Source organism: Magallana gigas, chromosome 8 (genome assembly GCF_963853765.1).
Source record: "Magallana gigas chromosome 8, xbMagGiga1.1, whole genome shotgun sequence".
Taxonomy (NCBI): Eukaryota; Metazoa; Mollusca; class Bivalvia; order Ostreida; family Ostreidae; genus Magallana; species Magallana gigas.
Window position 1 is genome coordinate 42,990,383 of NC_088860.1, and position 19,177 is coordinate 43,009,559.

A 19,177-nucleotide genomic window follows, 5' to 3' on the forward strand; every position below is an offset into this window, starting at 1 on the left:
AATTATTAAAAAGATAATTCACAGGTGTGTTAACATCAAATGCAAGTTGTATCTAATAGAATACTATACACTAACTTTTATACAGATAAAACATCATTTTGATATATTTGTATGTACCTCTCTTTCCTGAATATAATGTGTCTGTATTGAAAATAGATGGTTTGTTTTGTAATTGTAATATTTATATTGTGATTTTTTGTTGTTATTGCAAACCACTCTGCCATTGAAAACTGTTGAGATAAAGTAGTCCGACACTAAAAAAAATCGGATTACCAAATTGAATACTAGTAGCATGCAATATCCCGTAAAATGCCTCTATCATAATCAATCACTTTACCTCAACAGCTTTCAAGGTTTATTTTAGAGACTTCATCACAACTGCATGTACTGCCTGTCACAAAACTTATTCATGACTGATTTTCTTTGATATTGCCGGAGAGTATGTAGATGACCTTTGGCCTTTAACCCTTACCTCACTGACTTGGTTCATTTCACACACCAACTGTGACAGAAGTTGTACTCCAATCATCACATGCTGGGTGGACCCACTCTACAGAATATAAATAAATGCAGGCATTTAACAAATCCATTTTCAATTTATTTTTAAAGTTTTTTCAATTTAAGCAAAAGTCAGACATTAGAATTATAAAATTTCTGAATTAGATTGACTGGGTCTTTCTTGGTCCACCATATCCAATTGTTTCTGAGAATGTGTACATACTTGTATAAACTTGGTGACATCTGTGATGACGTTACGGAACACATAATCTTTGTCTTGAATGTCAAACCAGCCAAGTTTGGTTATCCGAGCAAAAAGCTGAAACAAAATGAGTTTATCTATACTCTGTTTTAGTCTATCAATATATCTATGTTATGAACTTAAAATAAATCAAATCAATTTGAATGAAAGTATAGGAATTTGTTTTTGAAAATATCCTCTTCAAAGTTATAGGATGTAGTAATAGAATATGTAAATAGAATACAATGGTAGATTCAATGACATTGGATAAGTTCCTACATATAAGTCACACAATACACACCTGCACAAGTGCTTGTAACACGTAGTGTACCAATTTGGGTCGTGATGCCAGGTATCCCAAAACATAATTCCCTGTTGAAAGAAGAAAGAAAAGGTTCCTAAATGGCTGAATATTTATTTTTTCTACATTACAACTGATGTGTTTGTCAGTCATACTCATTCCAACAGTTCTCTTTGGTCTAGGAAATTTATAATAAATACAAATATATCAACTTCTTTTTCTCACTGACATTGCAAGATTCTGTTATGCTCAAAACAAACAATAAGTTTGATATGTTTTGACTTTATTGTTAGTCTTGTGAATGTATTTACTGTACATAATTGCTGAATCTGCAATTTTGGTAGTTTAGCATGTTTAGTTTGCAAGTTAGTTTAAACAATATTTATTCTTGTAGATTCAAATATATAAACATGATGATAATTATAATTGTAAGATCGGGAAACACGCCACAGGGCTTAAATTAATCCCTCTCTTACATACACTGCAGAAATGAGAGGTGTAAAATGAGATGTAAATACAAGGAACAAAATAGGAAAATGTGTCAAAAATCAAAGTTGGAAACACTTTTTTATTTTAATTTTGAAGTTAGGCAACAGCATTAACCCTGAATGTACAAAATTAACTTGAAAACCTGGCATGCATTAAGTGCTTACGAATGTCGATTCTCTGTTCCAAGGGTAGTGTCACATTTGGCCTTGACACCAGCTTAGTCAGTGTTGTGGCTGCCAGTAACTGCGCATACGGTGACTGAAAAACAGACACATAACGCATAACGTAAAATTCAAATTCTCATTTTTCATACTTATCAAATCATTCCAACGTTTTGTTATCAGTTATTGTTGATAAAATCCTTTCTTTGTTTCAACCTGACATGCAAATTTTCTTTCAATAATTTTTAAAAATAAAATTATAATTTTCAAATAATCTGCTCTCTCTTCCTTTTTTTTTAAATGATAGAAGAAAATAAATCATTAAATTTGCTGCAAATTTATATAAGTATGAAGAGATGGTCTTACATTTCCCCTTTCCAGTAAGAGTTGACATTTGCTCAAGCAGTCTGGAGAATTTGCAAATGAGACGAGTGCTTTCTCTGCTTCAGTCCGGAGATTGGCATCTGCCGTCTCGTACAGTTGTTTACACAGGAGCTCCAGTTGTAGTAACTCCTACAAAACATTGAATTTGTATTTAAAAATAGGGCACACTTAGTCCTTGGGACCAAAGTTTTATTTTATTTTTATGAGTGCTTACCTCAAGACAGGGACGTATATAACAGGTCCAGTACAATCTCTTGATTTAGCTATATAGCTTGAAAAAGCTATATAGCTTTATAAAGCTATTCAAAATAGCTTGATAAAGCTATATATGTACAGTTTTTGAAGCAAATATTTATTGTAAGAAATTTAAGAAAAACGTATGACAAAATAGCTAAATGAAGCTACTCTGAATAGCTTAATAAAGCTATTTAGCTTATTCAAGCCATATAGCTAAATCTGGAGATTGTACTCCATATTATAATATTAGTATATACGTCCCTGCTCAAGGCCACAGAGCAATTTAGCTAAATATGTGTTAACGAGTTGTTACTTCAAAGCAATTAGTAAGAAATAGCTTAAGTTTGAAATCTTAAAAGAAATGAAACGTCATTCTGCATTTTCTTGACAAAAATGATATGAATCAATTAACATGTACCTGGCAAAATAAGAACGATGTAAGTCGTTTAAACATGGTAACAACAAAAAATAAATTAAATAAATCAATTACATTTGATATTTAATTTTATTAACCAAGAATGCCAAGCATTTTTCGAATATCTCTCAGTGACTATTTTTTGGGGAAGAGTGGCGGATTCAAAGTGCATTATTAACAAAAGCATCTTATTTAAAAGAACGACAGTGAAAAAAGGGGAAGGCAGTTGGGCAAAAACAACTTAATTGTCTGGATTAAACATGAAACATGAAGCAAAAACCAAATTAATCAGTTTTAATTGAAAAGAATGTGATTGATCCTACCTGTTCTTCCGCCATTTTTGTTTTCCCCTCTCAAATTTTCAACGTGCTAAGCATGCGCAGGAAAATTGTAGATCGGATAAAATCGGAATGTTTTGACGAACTATATCCCTGGGAATGGCATGAGAGCTATTCCGTTTATATCCGGTGACAAATTATTCGTTTTATCTAGAATAAGCAAAATTGACAGAAACTCATTTCGATATAAAAAGGTAATATTTTACAAATCAATACAATTTTTTTATTTGATATGCAGAGCTATTGTGCAATGTACATACAAAAACATGAAATTTCATGAAACTTCGAACCCAGTTTATGTTTTAACGTTTTTAATGCAATTCGAATTTCCTCGAATGTTTATTTTGGATACCATGACTATTTTCCTTACATACCCAGTGCCTCAAGTTTATCAGCGTCCCAATAATCTCAATTATTTTTATTTGCTTTAATAAACTATTAGGATTTCAATGATTCATTGTTATTCTTCATCATCTATTAGACTTATGGAAAATTGGATCTATAGGGCCTATAGTTAAGTATACATGATATATCAATTTAAAAAAAGAAATCTTTTTGAATAAGTTCTCACCATTGACACCAAATTTTTAATGTATTCATTTTTTAAATTTTGTTCTCTAGAGTAGAACCAACATGCCAGAGACCAAACAAACCATTAAGGAGGTTCTCCCAAAACAAGGACTGCTGTACCAAGAGGATATGCCAACCGTGGTGCTGTGTAAGCCAAAGATACTGCCACTCAAGTCAGTCACACTGGAGAAACTGGAGCGCATGCAGCGTGAAGCGCAGGAGACCGTGAAGCAGCAGGAACAACAACAGCAGCAGCATGGGGAGAAAGACTTCTTCAGTGATTATTCCTAACCCTCGGGGAATTAGCGATGTAGTGATTTACAAACATATTTTAAGATTGAAAGTTTTTTTATTTGGGAGAAAGACATACTACTGCATGGAAAAGTTGCAATGCATTGATTTAACATCTATATCTGTGTGATGGAAAGATGGGTTTTTTATTATGACGTCATGGTTTTGTGCTGAGGGTAATTATATGTGAAATGAAGCTAATGGATTCAATAAATGAAGTCAAATTTCATGAATTAAATTTTGAAATCAGAGAAATCAGAATCTGCTTGTGTACATTTTACTAAATTGCATTGGTCTTTCTCAGAGAGAGAGAGAGAGAGATATATATCTTACTTTATATATCAATTTTACATATTTGTTAATTGTTGTATATCATATGATGATTAATTTGAACAGAGGATAAATCTGTACCATAATGAAAATTCAAATGTTTTGCTCAAGTTATTAATTTCAAATGACAGTCAACAAATTCTGATTTTTTATTCCATTTAATTGTTCTGTTAGTACATTGCATGTCAAAAATTACAATTTATTTTTAATAGGTTCTCTTTTTAAAATTACTTTATATAGGGTTCTGCATTTGATAGATATGTTGAGTGACTCTGAGGAAAGAGTGGAAATAATGCTACAAACCGAATTTATCATATTTTCCGTCCATTTAATGAAATCAGAAAAACTAATCATAAAGATGAATTACTGTAAACCAACTTTTGTTTGCGTGCGAGAAATTTTCATGAGGTTAGCGCGAGCCTTGTCGCCGTGAATATTTCTCGCCGCGAACCAATCCTTTGTCTATAGTTTTGATAACAATACAGGTCTGGATAAGACTTGGTCGCGAACATTAGTCCTCGTAAACTAGTTTATTGGCAGTTAATAGCGAAATAAAGTTGCTTCGCATGAAAATTGGTTAACAGTAGTTTATTTAATATATGCATTTTCTGTTTGTTGTAAAAAAAAAAAAATAAAAAGCAAAGAAAATATATCAGAAGTTATTTATTTAACATGTATCTATTTAACAATATGTGATCTGTCTTGTTGACTGTGAAACTGTTGATAAAAGATAACAAAAGAAACAGTTAACTGTTATCATTTAAAGCAGTTGTATTCAGTGCATTAACTTTATTCTAACAAGTGACAAATTTCCATAACAGGGCTGAAATATATGTCAATGCCTTGATGTCAATCACTTCCTTGATGTCACCATAATATAAAAGAGTAGACGCAACCTTAACCTGTCACTTCCTTAATGTCACCATAATGTAAATTATAGACACAATCTCAACTGTCACTTGCTTTATGTCACCATAATGTAAATTATAGACACAATCTAAACTGTCACTTTCTTTATGTCACCATAATGTAAATTATAGACACAATCTTAACCTGTCACTTCCTTAATGTCACCATAATGTAAATTATAGACACAATCTAAACCTGACACTTCCTTAACGTCAGCTTAATAAAATTAAGGTACACAATTTTAACTTGTCTGATCTTCCTTCATGTTACTACGATGTGACTAACAGACACCACCCAACCTCTCATGCAATGTCACCAATCACCATGGCTTGACTTACACAATATGAATATGATGCTTCCTTAATGGCACCCACAATGATGTGACCAACAGGCACAAGCTACATGTAAATCTAATCCCTTATTTCACCATGAAGTGTCTAATATACACATTCTTAACTGCCTCTGCCTTTAAGGTGTCATATGATCTCACATATTCTTAACATGGCTAGCAGACACAATCTAAACCATGTCACCAAGATGTGATAAACAGACACAACCCTAACATGTTACTTCCATAATGTCACTTAGATGTGGCTAGCAGACACAATCTAAACCTATCACTTCTTTAATGTCACCAAGATGTGATAAACAGACACAACCCTAACATGTTACTTCCGTAATGTCACTTAGATGTGGCTAGCAGACACAATCTAAACCTATCAATTCTTTAATGTCACCAAGGTGTGGCTAGCAGACACAATTTAAACTTGTCACTTCTTTAATGATACCAAGGTGTGGCTAGCAGACACAATCTAGACATGTCATTTCTTTGATGACATCAAGATGTGGCTTGCAGACACAATCTCAACCTGTCTTTTCTTTATGGTGGCTCTATACACCACTTTTTGATGACGCAGTACGCAAAAAAGTAAATCTGGAAACATGCATTTCCGGTACTGGCTGATTTAAACTGAGGTGAATTGTATGGGAACCGCTATTTTGAAAATTTGTTAAATGGATAGATTTAATTTGATAATTGGAAAATTCATTACTTACAAGTAATGTGGTATGTGACACCTTCACGTTGTGTGGTATTATTTATCGAAATAAACAATAAAATCAAGTATAAATTTTTAAAGAGTTTTTTAGCATCATCGATATGTTACACCGTAGCGCAGTGGGTTAGTGGGTTCACTACAAACCAGTAGGTCATGAGTTCGATTCCCGTTGAGAACAATAAATTTTTTAACTTTCCAAAAATTTCTAAAACGTATTTTTTGGTTGAATACCGTGAAAGAAAATTCTAAACAGGTGAAAATATTTCAATTATAATATACTTTAATGCACATTAATATCGACACCTAACGGGGATGAGAGGGTTGCTTTGAATTTCTCTCAGGTTGGGATACATAAATCCTATTAGCCTAGTCAATGTTCCCCTTTAATTATTTGACTTAGTTTTGCACTAAAGCGAATATATTCACTTATACAGGGCAAAGTCTATTATGAAATATGCATGTATTTATCATTCCAACATTATATTTAGGAAATTTTCTTCAACTCAGAAATGAAAAGTCCCCAAGGTGTTTGGGCCTTGGGATTTAGGAACGATAACCCTTACATGAGGAACTTTCATACCAAATAAAATTTAAAATATTTTTTGTGTTTATTTGCAATTGTTTTCATTCAATTTTTTTATTTCACATTTATTAAAATACATTTTCTTATAACATCAAGCAACTTTTTCAGATGATTTGTCAACAGAGTAAGAAAATATGAAAAAATATGTTTTGGGGAAATACTAAAAAAAAATTGCAATAATAACATTTTTGAATGTTAAGAAGTGTTATATTTTTTTTTATGTGTCCGAAGGAAATATCCATCATATGACAAAATAATTTCTCTCAATTTGTTGATAGCTGTCTTTTTAAAAAATATTTTACAAAAACACGAAAAAACATTAAAAAATTCTTTAAAAATACCTATAGTATCCCTATCGTCATTTTAATATTTGATAAGTATATGTTTTGTGGTCTTCTATTGAAAATTGGAATAAACTGTGGGTGTATAGAGCCACCTTAACAACACCAAGATGTGGGGCTAGCAGACATAATATAAACAACCTGTCGCTTCCTTAATTTCACCAAGATGTGGCTAGAGGACACATTCTTAACAACCTGTCACTTCCTTAATGTCACCGTGATGTGGCTAGCAGACACAATATTAATCTAACATGTCACTTCTTTAATGTCACCATGCAAGATGTGGCTAGCAGACACAATCTAAACCTGTCACTCCCCTAATATTACCAGGATGTGGCTAGCAGACACAATTTTAATATTTACAACCTATTATTTCCTTAATGGCACCATATGGTTAGCAGACAAAACTCCAACCTGTAGTTTCCTTAATGTTACCAAGATGTGGCTAGCCAACAAAATGTTTACAACCTGTCACTTCCTTAATGTCACCAGAATTTGGCTAGCAGAAACATTGTTAACGACAGTCACTTCCATAATGTCACAAAGATGTGGCTAGCAGACAACATCTTAATAACCTGTACCTTTCTTAATGTCACCATGATATGGCTAGCAGACACAATGTTAACAACTTCTTTAATGTCAACAAGATGTAGCTAGCAGACAAAATCCTAATAACCTGTCATTTTCTTAATGTCACCATGAATGTGTTTAGCATACACAATGTTAACAATCTTTCACTTCCTTAATGTTACCAAGATGTGGCTAGCAGACACAATCTAAACCTGTCAATTCTTTAATTTCACCAGAATGTGACTAGCATATACATTCTTTGCCTGCCTGACACTTCCGTAATGTACCCAGAATGTGGCTAGCAGACACAATGATTACAACCTGTTACTTCCTAATTGTCACCAAGATGTTGCTAGCAGACACAGTCTAAACCTGTCACTTCCTTAATGTCGCCATGATGTGGTTAGCAGACACAATCTAAACCTGTCAGTTCTTTAATGTCATCAAGATGTAATTAGCAGACACAACCTCAACCTCTCACTTCCTTAATGTCCCAATGATGTGGCTAGTAGATACAACCCCAACCTGTTCCTAGCTGTCACTTCCTTAATTTCACCAGAATGTGGCTATCTGACACAATCTTAACAACTTGTCACTTCCTTAATGTCACGATGATGTTGTTATCAGACACAACCCCAACCTGCTTCTTCTTTAATGTCACCATGATTTGACTAAAATTTAAGCAATTAACCTTATTTATATTGTTTTTTCATGACTTACAGACAGCCTTAACCTTTCACTTCTTAAATGCCACCATAGTGTTACTAACAAAAACATCATATTGTAAAAGACTGTCACTTCCGTAATGTCACCGAGATGTGGCAAACAGACACAATCTTAACAAACTGTCACTTCCTTACTGTCATCAAAATGTGAATGGCAGACACAACCGAAACCAGTCTCTTCCTTCATGTCACCAGAATGTGGCTAGCATAAACAACCCTATGCAGCCTTTCGTTTACTTTATGTGACCAAGATGTGACTAGCAGACACAGTCTTAACAACCTGTCATTTCTTTAATGTCACCAAGATGTGACTAGTAGACACAATCTATAAACCTTTCACTTCTTTAATGTCATCAAGATGTGAATAGCAGACACAACCCCAACCTTTCACTCCCTTAATGTCACCATGATGTGGCTAGTAGACACAACCCCAACCTTTTACCTACTTAATGTCCCCATGATTTGGCTAGCAGACACAACCCCAACTTGTCTCTTCTTTAATGTCACCATAATGTGGCTAGCAGACACATCTTTAACCTTTTACTATACCTTAATGTTACCAGATTGTGGCTAGTTGACACCATCTAAACCCGTCACTTCTTCAATGTCATCAAGATGTGATTAGCAGACAAAACCCCAACCTGTTACTCCCTTAATGTCATTATGATGTAGCTAGTAGACACAACCCCAACCTTTTATTACCGTAATGTTACCATGATTTTGGATAACAGACAAAATCTCAACCTCTCACTTCCTTAATGTCACCATGATGTGGCTAGTAGACACAATCTAAACATATCACTACTTTAATGTCATCAAGATGTGATAAGCAGACACAACCCTAACCTGTCTCTTATTTGATGTCACCATGATGTGGCTAGCAGACACAATTAACCCCTATCTTTTACTACATTAACGTCACCATGATGTGGCTAGTAGTCACAACCCGAACCTGTCACTTCCTTAATGTCACCATGATGTGACTAACAGATATATTCTGAACCTGCCTGGCACTTCCGTAATGTCATCATTGTCTGACTAACAGACACAATCTAAATGTTACACTTTACCTATTGTCACAATCACGTGGAAAACAAACATATTCTAAACAGGTCACTCTAATGATTTCTTTAAGATGTGACTGACAAATCGTGAGTACAACCTGTCACTTATTTATGAACTATAATGTGAATAACAGAAATAATCTAGTCTGTCACTCGAATTCTCTAATGTCTGCCACCACGCAAATAGCAGGCACAGTTGAATTCTTCTCAGGCACGTACGTAGCATCTGGGGGCCGGAGGGGGCGGTACGTCCTGCCCCTCCCCTTTTTTCTCGCAGCAACAAATTTTCAGATATTTACAAAAAAAATTGAATTATCATGAATTGGACTTTTCCCCCCTCCCCCTCCTACTTTTTTGGGAGTATGTAAAAAAAGAATGGAATGAAAATAAGAAAATGAAGAGTAAAATTCTAACCCCCCCCCCCCCCCCCCCCACGGATTAGGATTTTGACGATTATGGAAAGTGTTTTGATTTTTTGATTTTTTCGACGTGTCTGCCCCCCTCCCCATTTTCAAAATCGATGCTACGTGCCTGCTTCTATGTTGTCATTTGTCATTATTTGATACAGTTTAAACTCTGTCTCTTTCTTCGTGTCATCATTTGTGTCACAACTTGATGTCAGTACCTGACAAATTCCTAACCTGTTATATCATACGTTTGACGTCATGATATTAATCGTAATTCATCGAAAAATATCACTGATCGAAGTATAGGTTTCAAATTGGCTCAGTATGTAATTCCAAAATTTATGTATAAAAAAATTAGCAGAAGGAGAACGAGGGGGTAATTGAGCTCTCTCTCTCTCTCTCTCTCTCTCTCTCTCTCTCTCTCTCTCTCTCTCTCTCTTATTGCACACGTATATATGCATCATACCCAATTACTAGAGTTATGAACCAGAATATTCACAAACACCCCCTCCCCCCAAAAAAACCAAAAGAAAGAAAAGAAGAAAAAAAGCAAATTAATATCGATTTGAAATGATGTGAAAATATCTACATTAACTAATAAATGCCTGATGTAAACCTAGCTGAAGTTTCCTAACCTTTTTTGCTTATATTTCACCTCCTGTCAAAATTATAAAGGTAACCATATACATTATATTACATGTATATTACATGTATGTCTGACTATGAACCTCGTTATTTTGACAGAACATAGACATGCATATTTGTTAATATAAAGACCAATTCTCTAAATTCAAGATCTATTTTTGCCACCACATATATAGCCAACATGTATTCAGTTTTGCTTTTTTGTAATGCGATGGATGCATGAAGAGATGAAAATTAATCAATACTTGACGATCATTGAACTAATAAAGAATATAACTACTTAAATTTTGACCGCGATGTTCATGATATAATTATGATTTTAATATAGTTAGCTATATATAGTCTATATTATGATAAGATTAGAAATGAGAACACATTTCCAAAATAATGATTTTAAATCATCAATTTAAATTGAGAATTGTTTTGATATTAATGGTGCATACTTAATAGTTTATGCATATACATGTATTTCATTTAATTTAATTTATTAATTAAATTCATTCTTAGATATAATAACTGTATAAATTATTCCTTTAATTTATATATAATTTCAATCATGAATGAGTATGAACTCCGAGGCGTGATTTCTAATCATTTTTTGTAATTATAAAATTGTTTGCAAATTTTGTTATTCTTAAAATCCCTATTTTGTGAGAAAAAAGTTACTTTCGGGGATTAAGTTTTATGCACACCCATTTAGATAATGAATATACTTATATTTTTTTTATAATTAATTGCAAAAAAATAACATAAACTCTTGGTTACTCGATATACTGGTGACAAGAAAGCTCTTTATAATTTCACAGATTCATTAAAAATAAATAATCGAAAAATTTACTTTTTTATATCTATCAAACTTTCGTTTGATATAGACCTATATATTAACTGAATACTTAATTAAGTTATCCCTAATTAATTCATTTTAACTTGAAATAGCTATATTGTCTTAAGACCTGCATGTGTTATAATCCATAAACTGTGTCATTATAACGATAAATACCCGGTATTTCATGTAAGCCTATTAATTTTAGATCTATCAGGGACGTATATACTAAGTATATACGTCCCTGGATCTATATTCTGTTTGATATGGTCTTCAATTTGCAATAATGTTCTGTGGATTTTTATAGCGTGTTTAGCAAGTTTAGGGGCACCTGCTTCAAATCTCATATAACCTCACCGGAAAATAACAGATTTATTAATCAAATTATATAAGAGCATAAATCAAAAATTAAAAGCGCAATTAACCGCCTAGAGACCCGCAAATACTCGGATTTATATCCCCCTAGCAACAATGCCGCCGATCAGCTGTTTTGAGTTAAGAAGTTTTCCCATAATGCACAGCGCCCCCTTCTTTGTTGTGAAATAAAGTGCGAATGTGTCACAATTCGACGAGTCTTTGTTTTGGGATTGTGGCCAACAGAAGTGATCAAACTGGGCGAAAATCGAATATGTTATAGTTTATAATATTCTACATAAACTTGAACACCAAAAACAGAACCATGGCCAGTGCAAAAAGTTCAACGAAAGGAGAATATCATGTAGCAGGAAAGTATCGATTAGTAAGAAAAATCGGGAGTGGATCGTTTGGCGATATATACCTGGCCATGAATATTGCAAATGGAGAGGTTGGTATTCTCTTAAAACACGATTGAATTCCCCCCTTAAATCACTGGATACATTTTCCATACAGTTATTTTGTGTGTGATCAAGGTTTTCTTTGTGCGAGTTCTAACGTTATGTCGTGGGGGTCTTTTATTTGTAGGAGGTGGCTGTTAAGTTAGAGTCTGTCAAAGCCAGACATCCCCAGCTGATTTATGAGAGCAAGCTGTACAAGATTCTACAGGGAGGGGTCGGAATCCCCCACATACGGTGAGTCCAAGGAAATCCTACCCATGTAAACAAAAGATCGTCTGTTGAACATATGTTATATTTTCTTTTGGTGGTGGATCTCAAACAAGACAAAAGGGGCGGGGTATCAAATAGGAAAAGTTGAGTTTCATATAACTAATAAAATAGAGGTAAGGTGTTGCAAAAGTGGGTTTGGGCATGACAGCTCATTGGCCCTCCCTCAATCTAAGTAACAGGAAGTGTCAAGAACAATACCATTTAAAAACCCATTTATACAGAGATTGTATGCACATTAACATTATGGTTACCTTTATCTATATATACATACTGATACATGGGACTTCAGGCATATATATATACATGCTGTCATTGGTTTCGTTGTATTGTTATGTTTTTTAACCGAGGCCTGGGATTATAGATAATCCTTATCTATACTCATGGCACTGATGAATTATTTTCTTAATCTTTTAGGGATGTGTTAGGACTATCGATCATGTTTACTAATTAGAAATTTGTACTGTATAATTATTTACAATAAAGTAAACTATTATAGTTTACTTTATTGAAAATTGCTTTTTAAGTGACTGTGTACATTTGGATTTTCTTTCTTTACTGTAATTGAATGAATTAACCAAAAGAGATTTTCTTAGGTTGAATTTTAAAGCTGAATTTATATTAAAGACAAATAATAAGTCAAATGATTCAGAATTCCCTTCATCTATTGACACTTTAAAATAGATCCAAGTTAATCGTTAGGGTGGGTGGGGGGCTCTGTGATTTGGAAATTTTGTTATGTATTTTGGGATGTTAATTTGGGTCAATTATAAAAAGATGCAATATATTGAATTCGAGAAATATTTGTATTAAAACATGTTACCCTCAAATTACCTGGCCCAAGGATCATGAAGCAGTCTCAAAATTTGTACACATAGTCTAATTGTCTTGTGATTGAAAATATCATAAATATTGAAATGCTCTTAAAATATGTCTCTATATGACTTTAATAATTACAAATTTTCAGCATAATGTTAAAATGATAAATACATGTACCAGGATTCATTTTAAGATTTTATGAATGATCTGAAAATTTGGACTTATAAAAAAATCTAAAATGCTTTATGATCCTGCATTAGGTCTGGTTCTGAATTGACTTTGTAATACATTTGTAATTCTTTATTTTCTTTTCTAACAGGTGGTGGGGAGTGGAGAAGGATTATAACGTTCTAGTGATGGATCTACTTGGGCCCAGCATAGAGGATCTCTTCAACTTCTGCTCGCGCAAATTCAGCTTGAAAACCGTTCTCATGTTAGCGGATCAGGTAGATGCCAGTACATGTATAGCTTTGATTAATTAAAAAATTGATGATGCAACTATGGGTACGTTAGCCCACAGTAAGCCTTTGATCATTATGTGTAGGCCTGCGTGTTGTAATCTTCCCTGGTATCCAAAATGAGGGTCGTTGTCATAAACATTGCAACTGTTAATTATTGATGCAAGAATTGTGTAACAGCTAGATGTTTTTTATATGGCATGTTGATTCTGTCGAATAGAGAATTATTTATCACATGTACACGTAATATTTATTACCAAAAAAGTGATATCGGTATGTACCTTGAGAGAAATTAATTTACAGGCACTTTACAATGTGTTCTACAAGCTAATATTTATGGTTAGACTTGATGTAGTGTCTGGCCCATGGGAGAAAAACCCTATGAGGATATTATATATTAGTGATAATTTTCATACTCATTTCAAGGTTTATTGGAATATATCATATGTTTTAAAGAACATTGTATATCTGCTTTTTATGAGCTTCAATCTACAGTGATCTATAAAATTACTAGGTAATATTCTACAGTAGTATAAGAAGCATGCATGCAGCTGTGTTTTTCACAAAGATTGGAAAATAAAAAAAATAAAGATTGAAACCATGAGATGTGTGTGTATAATTAAATCATTGACATAATGATCATGTCTACTTGAGGAAATGTACTGAAAGTAGCGGTTCTATTTCATGATAGATGGAAAATTAGAAAAATGGAGATCGGTCAAAACCTATGTACTGTATGATTTGTACTGCGTGTCCTCGTGAGGAATGTGGATTTTATTTTTTCTGTCTTATTTCTTCCGCAGATGATTAATAGAATCGAGTTTGTTCACACCAAAAATTTCATCCACCGAGACATTAAACCTGACAACTTCCTGATGGGGATCGGCCGGCATTGCAATAAGGTAAACAAAGATTTAGTCTAGATAATCCTTGATGTAAGGATAAAGACACACAGAGCTTTTATAATCGAGCAGGAAACTTCATTCTTTATCTGTAAAGGCAGGTAGATTTATTAACGACATTTTTATTGCTGTTTGAGGGAAGGAAATAATGACACTGTATGACAGACATTTATTTAATTTTTTTGTTATGTTGAAAAGTATTTGATAAAAGAATATGGTAAAGGTAATAAACATTTCGAGAAATGTCAAAAATTTTGTTCTCCAATTTACATAAAAAAGGTTCAAAAGATATAAAATTTCATGCAGCATGTAGGTAATTAATCAATTTAATCATTTGTTTCCTCAAAATACACATGTATAATGAATAAGGTATTTTGCAAAAGTAAAGAAATTGATTTCAATTTTGCTATTGATTAATTTCCCACTTTAATGCAAGTCTCACACAAATTTCAGGTTTATCTAATAGACTTTGGTCTAGCCAAAAAATTCAGGGATAGCCGCACCAGACAGCACATTCAGTACCGTGAAGACAAAAACCTGACAGGCACAGCCCGATACGCCAGCATCAACGCCCACCTGGGCATTGAACAGAGTCGCCGCGACGACATGGAATCCCTGGGATATGTGCTCATGTATTTTAACAGAGGTTCTCTCCCTTGGCAAGGGTTAAAGGTCAGTTTGAATGGTTAAAGTTTAAAGGTCATTGATTAAGTAAGCTGCCAGAGTTAAGTTCTATCTACATGCAGCCCACCAGACTGCTGAATTTGTCCAGTTGGTTCCCCTCTTTAAGCTCCAATCTGGTCATATTTATACCAGCTGAATAATCTTAAACTTTGTACAGAGTATGACACTGGAAATTAAGGAGTCTGGATGGTCAATTAATTACCATCAGATTTGCCCCGAAATTTTAGACAAGATATTTTAAACAGGCACGTAGCATCAGGGGGGGGGGGGGGGGGGGGGCAGGGGGGGCCTGGCCCCCCCACTTTTTCTCGCAGCAACTAATTTTTTAAAATTTACATATAAAAAATTGAATTATCATGGAGTTGGCCCCACCTACTTTTTTTGAGGATGTAAAAAATTAATATGAAAATAAAGAAATTACGATTGAAATTGAAGTTATATACTACGCCAGCCCCCCCCCCCCCCCCCCCCCCCCCCCCCCCCCGGATTAGGATTTTGAAGATTTTTGGAAAGTCTTTATTTTGCCTTTTTTTTTTTTTTTTTTTTTTCGCTTGTCAAGATTTTTTGGATGAGCCTGGCCCCCCCACTTTCAAAAACGATGTTATGTGCCTGTTAAACAATTGATTTATTATTTAGGAAAGAAAAAGACAAAATTATCTTTAATTAAAAATTTGAAAGGTTTCCTATATCTCTATATGTCTATATATAGACCTCTTTGTATAAAGGAGATTAATGTGGTCAAAAATGGCTACTACCATCCAGCCCTTTTAATTGCATCCTCGACAAGCAAAGTCTAGTATCTTCCCCTGATGATGGAAAGACCAAGTTCCATATTGTTTTTAAGAAAAGGAATGTACACAGTGTAAATCATTTCGGAATGAATCATTTTCAGGCTGGCACAAAGAAACAGAAATATGAGAGGATCAGTGAGAAGAAGATGTCCACACCTGTCGAGGTCCTGTGTAAGGTAGGTCTAAAACCTCAAAATATAAAAAGAGCTGAATGCTGCGGAATCATCAGAATTCAGGAATTGTTTGGAAAACCCTTCTCTATAAATGACATCTTCACTAATATTGAAACAATTTAATTTTCAATATCAGTGTATTTGATTTAAAAGAAATTTCTTTTCACTATTATTCTTGAAACTATAATATGTTAAAAGATCTACAAAAATTAGCATTCTCTCCCCTGCCCCTCCTCTTTACTATTCACCTGATTCCACAGAATTCAGGAAAAGGGTCTGTGATTTCTTTATGACGATCTGTTCATGTATCATGTTCAAGAGCTGTTCTTTTTGTAGTAATAGCTCTCACCCACACTCAGGCTGCTAGCCACTTGCTCCAAGTTGAGTCTTTGCAAATCTTAGATCTAGATTGATTTTCAAAAAAAAAAAAACTTAATTATTTGTTGTTGTGTTGGATTGAAAATTTTATCAGCAAATACAGAGGTTGTACCGGTATTCATCAATCTCATTTTCTCTGTTATAACATGCACTATTTTGTCTTGTGTGTCTTCGTCATCCACTTTTGACTTTTATTTTAATCAGAACTTCCCTGCCGAGTTTGCAATGTACCTTAACTACACCCGAGGTCTGAGGTTTGAGGAGCCCCCCGATTACATGTATCTGAGACAGTTGTTTCGAATCCTCTTCAGGACATTGAACTATCAGTACGACTACGTATTTGATTGGACGATGCTCAAACAAAAGGCAGCTAACTCCGCAACAGTCGCAAACGGTGGAACAACACACATGGCTACAGTTGGTAATTCATAGAAGTGACAGAGAGCATAACAGTCTAAAACTGGTTTATCCATGTGTGTCTCTGTTGGTAATTGAACTAGAAAACTCAAGTGTGATTTTGATGTTTTGCACAGTAAAACCTGGTTAGGGCAAACAAGCTTGTAACAAGTTATGTTTAATAACCCAACCTTTAAAATGCTATTAATTACTTTTAAGTTAACAAATTAAAATTGCCTGTTCTTGGCTTGTCAAATATTGATATGTGTTATAAATGTACACAGAATGTGTTTCCTAGTTTATATATATATCTTCAGGAAACAAATTACCCTGGAGGAAATAAATGAAATGTTTACTTGCTCACATGAATAATTTGTCACAGATTTTGTTCTGCCATTCACTTTAAAAAGATAAAAATAATGCATATAATACTCAACTAACCATAATTCTTCATTTTCTGGCACTCATCCTTGTCAAAGCCTAGACTAGAGTGATGCCCCTTTACCCTGTAACATATTGTGGCAAATCCATGGCCTTGTAAGCTATAGCCTTGTTATAGATCTGTTGGAGTTCTTTCATTTTCAATAAGTTGATTAGAGTGAATCTATTTCTAGAATTTTAAGCAACAGTTTTATGGTCATTGATTTTTCTTTTCTCTTCAGATGCTTCAGATGTTAAAATATTAATAGTAAAATAGTTAGATTTGTTTCCAAAAATGAATTGACAATAGCTTTTTAATATATATGTCTATAGAAATTATATGATGATTTTTGTGAGAAGAATTTATAAATAAAGATTATACAAATTAAAATAATCTAATTACAGGTCGCTGAAAAATGAGGGAGAGAAAAAGGCAACAGCAACTTTAGAAATCAGTTCTTTTCTTTCTGTGTGTGAAAAAAATGGTGGATTCATCAAGTTTCTTCTAGGTCATGTGACCTACTTAAAAGTCTGGCCACCAAGAGCGCTTCATGCCGGCAATTCTCCCTACAGAGGGTGCAGCTGATTATCATCCTGTCGCTATGTAAGGAAGGATCTCGTCTTCAAGTGAAGACTCTAAAAACTGTGTTTCTTTATGGGTGCAATTTTGCATGTACATTCAATTTTCTGTGCTATAACTGGAGAAAAAAGAAAATGGTCATGTTTAACCATTGTGTGCTTGTCCCGAAGGAGTTTTGTTGTAGGCAATTCTTACCTGTGGTTGAGTGAATTTGAAAATTGAAGAAAGAAAAGAATGAAAAAGAAATGAAATTATGGGAGGGTACATCATTGTTTGTAAGAATGATTTTATCGTTGGTGTCATTACAATATTTTTAAATAGATTTGTACATGCAGCATTGACCATTGGTTCTAGATGATATGTAGTTAGCACTAGTGCAGAGAAGGATGAAAAAACCATAGAAGATAGTTATGGTGAAGGAAAATTGTTTGAATATTGTAGATTGTTTTCAGATTTGTTATCAATAGTGAAATCGTTTGTTAACGAACACACAAATTTTAAGTGTTTGTTAAAGATATAAGGTTTTTTTTGTGTAATACAACATTAACTAGTATTCATTATGTTAAAAATAAATAATTCAAAATATACATGTATATATTTGAAAGGATTAAATGGATAGTTTAAATTCACAATCTGTAATATATAATTGATTTTATTAATTCACATATTAATCTTAATTTTACGTTTTTATTTTCATTTTAGGTTGTCTATATATAGTACAACCACTCATAATGTATCAATTAATGCAGATCAATTTCTATTATGAAAAATTGGTGTTTTACAAGTTTTACTTGTTGACTTGAACGTTAATCTTTATTATCTTACGAGATTTTTTTTTTTAAAGAATTGCCAAAAGCAATATATTTTGCGCTAAATGCGTTCATGAGTGGAATTTGTTTTTGCAGTGTTTTTCAGTCTGTATAATCCTGGGGTAGTCTTTTTAGTTTTATGCTTATTATGCATGTGTTATAAATTTGTGATATATATATAATTTTTTTATTGTCGTGTGAACGTACATCATGAATGCATTTTATTCTTTTACCAAATTTTCAACTTGTAGTCTTGTGTAACCATATCTGTGTGAGATGTCTGCATCGTCAATTTGTGAGTTATG

The 19,177-nt window shown here is 33.5% G+C and overlaps 3 protein-coding genes across 16 annotated transcripts in view; 2 read left to right on the plus strand and 1 right to left on the minus strand.

Annotated features, from left to right (window-relative positions):
* The window catches only part of LOC105341516 (exportin-7), a 104,791-nt gene extending 101,591 nt beyond the window's left edge, over positions 1 to 3,200 (minus strand). For all 12 annotated transcript variants that reach the window (XM_066070267.1, XM_066070268.1, XM_066070269.1 and 9 more), the window contains exons 1-6: positions 3,050 to 3,200; positions 2,057 to 2,203; positions 1,694 to 1,787; positions 1,041 to 1,111; positions 722 to 817; positions 473 to 550 (exon numbers count right to left, since the gene is read on the minus strand). In XM_066070267.1, the coding sequence (XP_065926339.1) occupies positions 473 to 550; positions 722 to 817; positions 1,041 to 1,111; positions 1,694 to 1,787; positions 2,057 to 2,203; positions 3,050 to 3,064 (501 nt within the window). In that variant the 5' untranslated portion in view covers positions 3,065 to 3,200. The remainder of the gene's footprint in view (positions 1 to 472; positions 551 to 721; positions 818 to 1,040; positions 1,112 to 1,693; positions 1,788 to 2,056; positions 2,204 to 3,049) is intronic.
* On the plus strand, positions 3,116 to 5,000 carry LOC105341515 (BBSome-interacting protein 1). The gene is made up of 2 exons (XM_011448076.4): positions 3,116 to 3,258; positions 3,691 to 5,000. Exon 2 carries the CDS (start codon positions 3,698 to 3,700, stop codon positions 3,923 to 3,925), a length of 228 nt encoding a protein of 75 aa, XP_011446378.1. The 5' UTR covers positions 3,116 to 3,258; positions 3,691 to 3,697; the 3' UTR covers positions 3,926 to 5,000.
* Positions 5,001 to 11,902: 6,902 nt separating this feature from the next.
* LOC105341513 (casein kinase I) lies at positions 11,903 to 17,949 on the plus strand. 3 transcript variants are annotated; one of them, XM_011448075.4, is made up of 8 exons: positions 11,903 to 12,185; positions 12,323 to 12,429; positions 13,601 to 13,727; positions 14,543 to 14,641; positions 15,095 to 15,313; positions 16,218 to 16,292; positions 16,872 to 17,088; positions 17,889 to 17,949. In XM_011448075.4, exons 1-8 carry the CDS (start codon positions 12,060 to 12,062, stop codon positions 17,894 to 17,896), a joined length of 978 nt encoding a protein of 325 aa, XP_011446377.1. In that variant the 5' UTR covers positions 11,903 to 12,059; the 3' UTR covers positions 17,897 to 17,949. The 3 variants fall into 3 exon arrangements, with proteins under 3 accessions (XP_011446377.1, XP_011446376.1, XP_065924610.1); XM_011448074.4 differs by having other exon boundaries at positions 16,872 to 17,084; XM_066068538.1 differs by lacking the exons at positions 16,872 to 17,088; positions 17,889 to 17,949 and adding an exon at positions 16,626 to 16,691.
* The last annotated feature ends 1,228 nt before the right edge of the window (positions 17,950 to 19,177 follow it).

Coding starts and splice junctions, on each gene's coding strand:
- LOC105341513 (XM_011448074.4), top strand. CDS start 12,060: ATGGCCAGTGCAAAAAGTTCAACGAAAGGAGAATATCATGTAGCAGGA. Junction 14,642..15,094: donor TCGGCCGGCATTGCAATAAG/GTAAACAAAGAT, acceptor CACAAATTTCAG/GTTTATCTAATAGACTTTGG. Junction 15,314..16,217: donor TCCCTTGGCAAGGGTTAAAG/GTCAGTTTGAAT, acceptor AATCATTTTCAG/GCTGGCACAAAGAAACAGAA.
- LOC105341515 (XM_011448076.4), top strand. CDS start 3,698: ATGCCAGAGACCAAACAAACCATTAAGGAGGTTCTCCCAAAACAAGGA.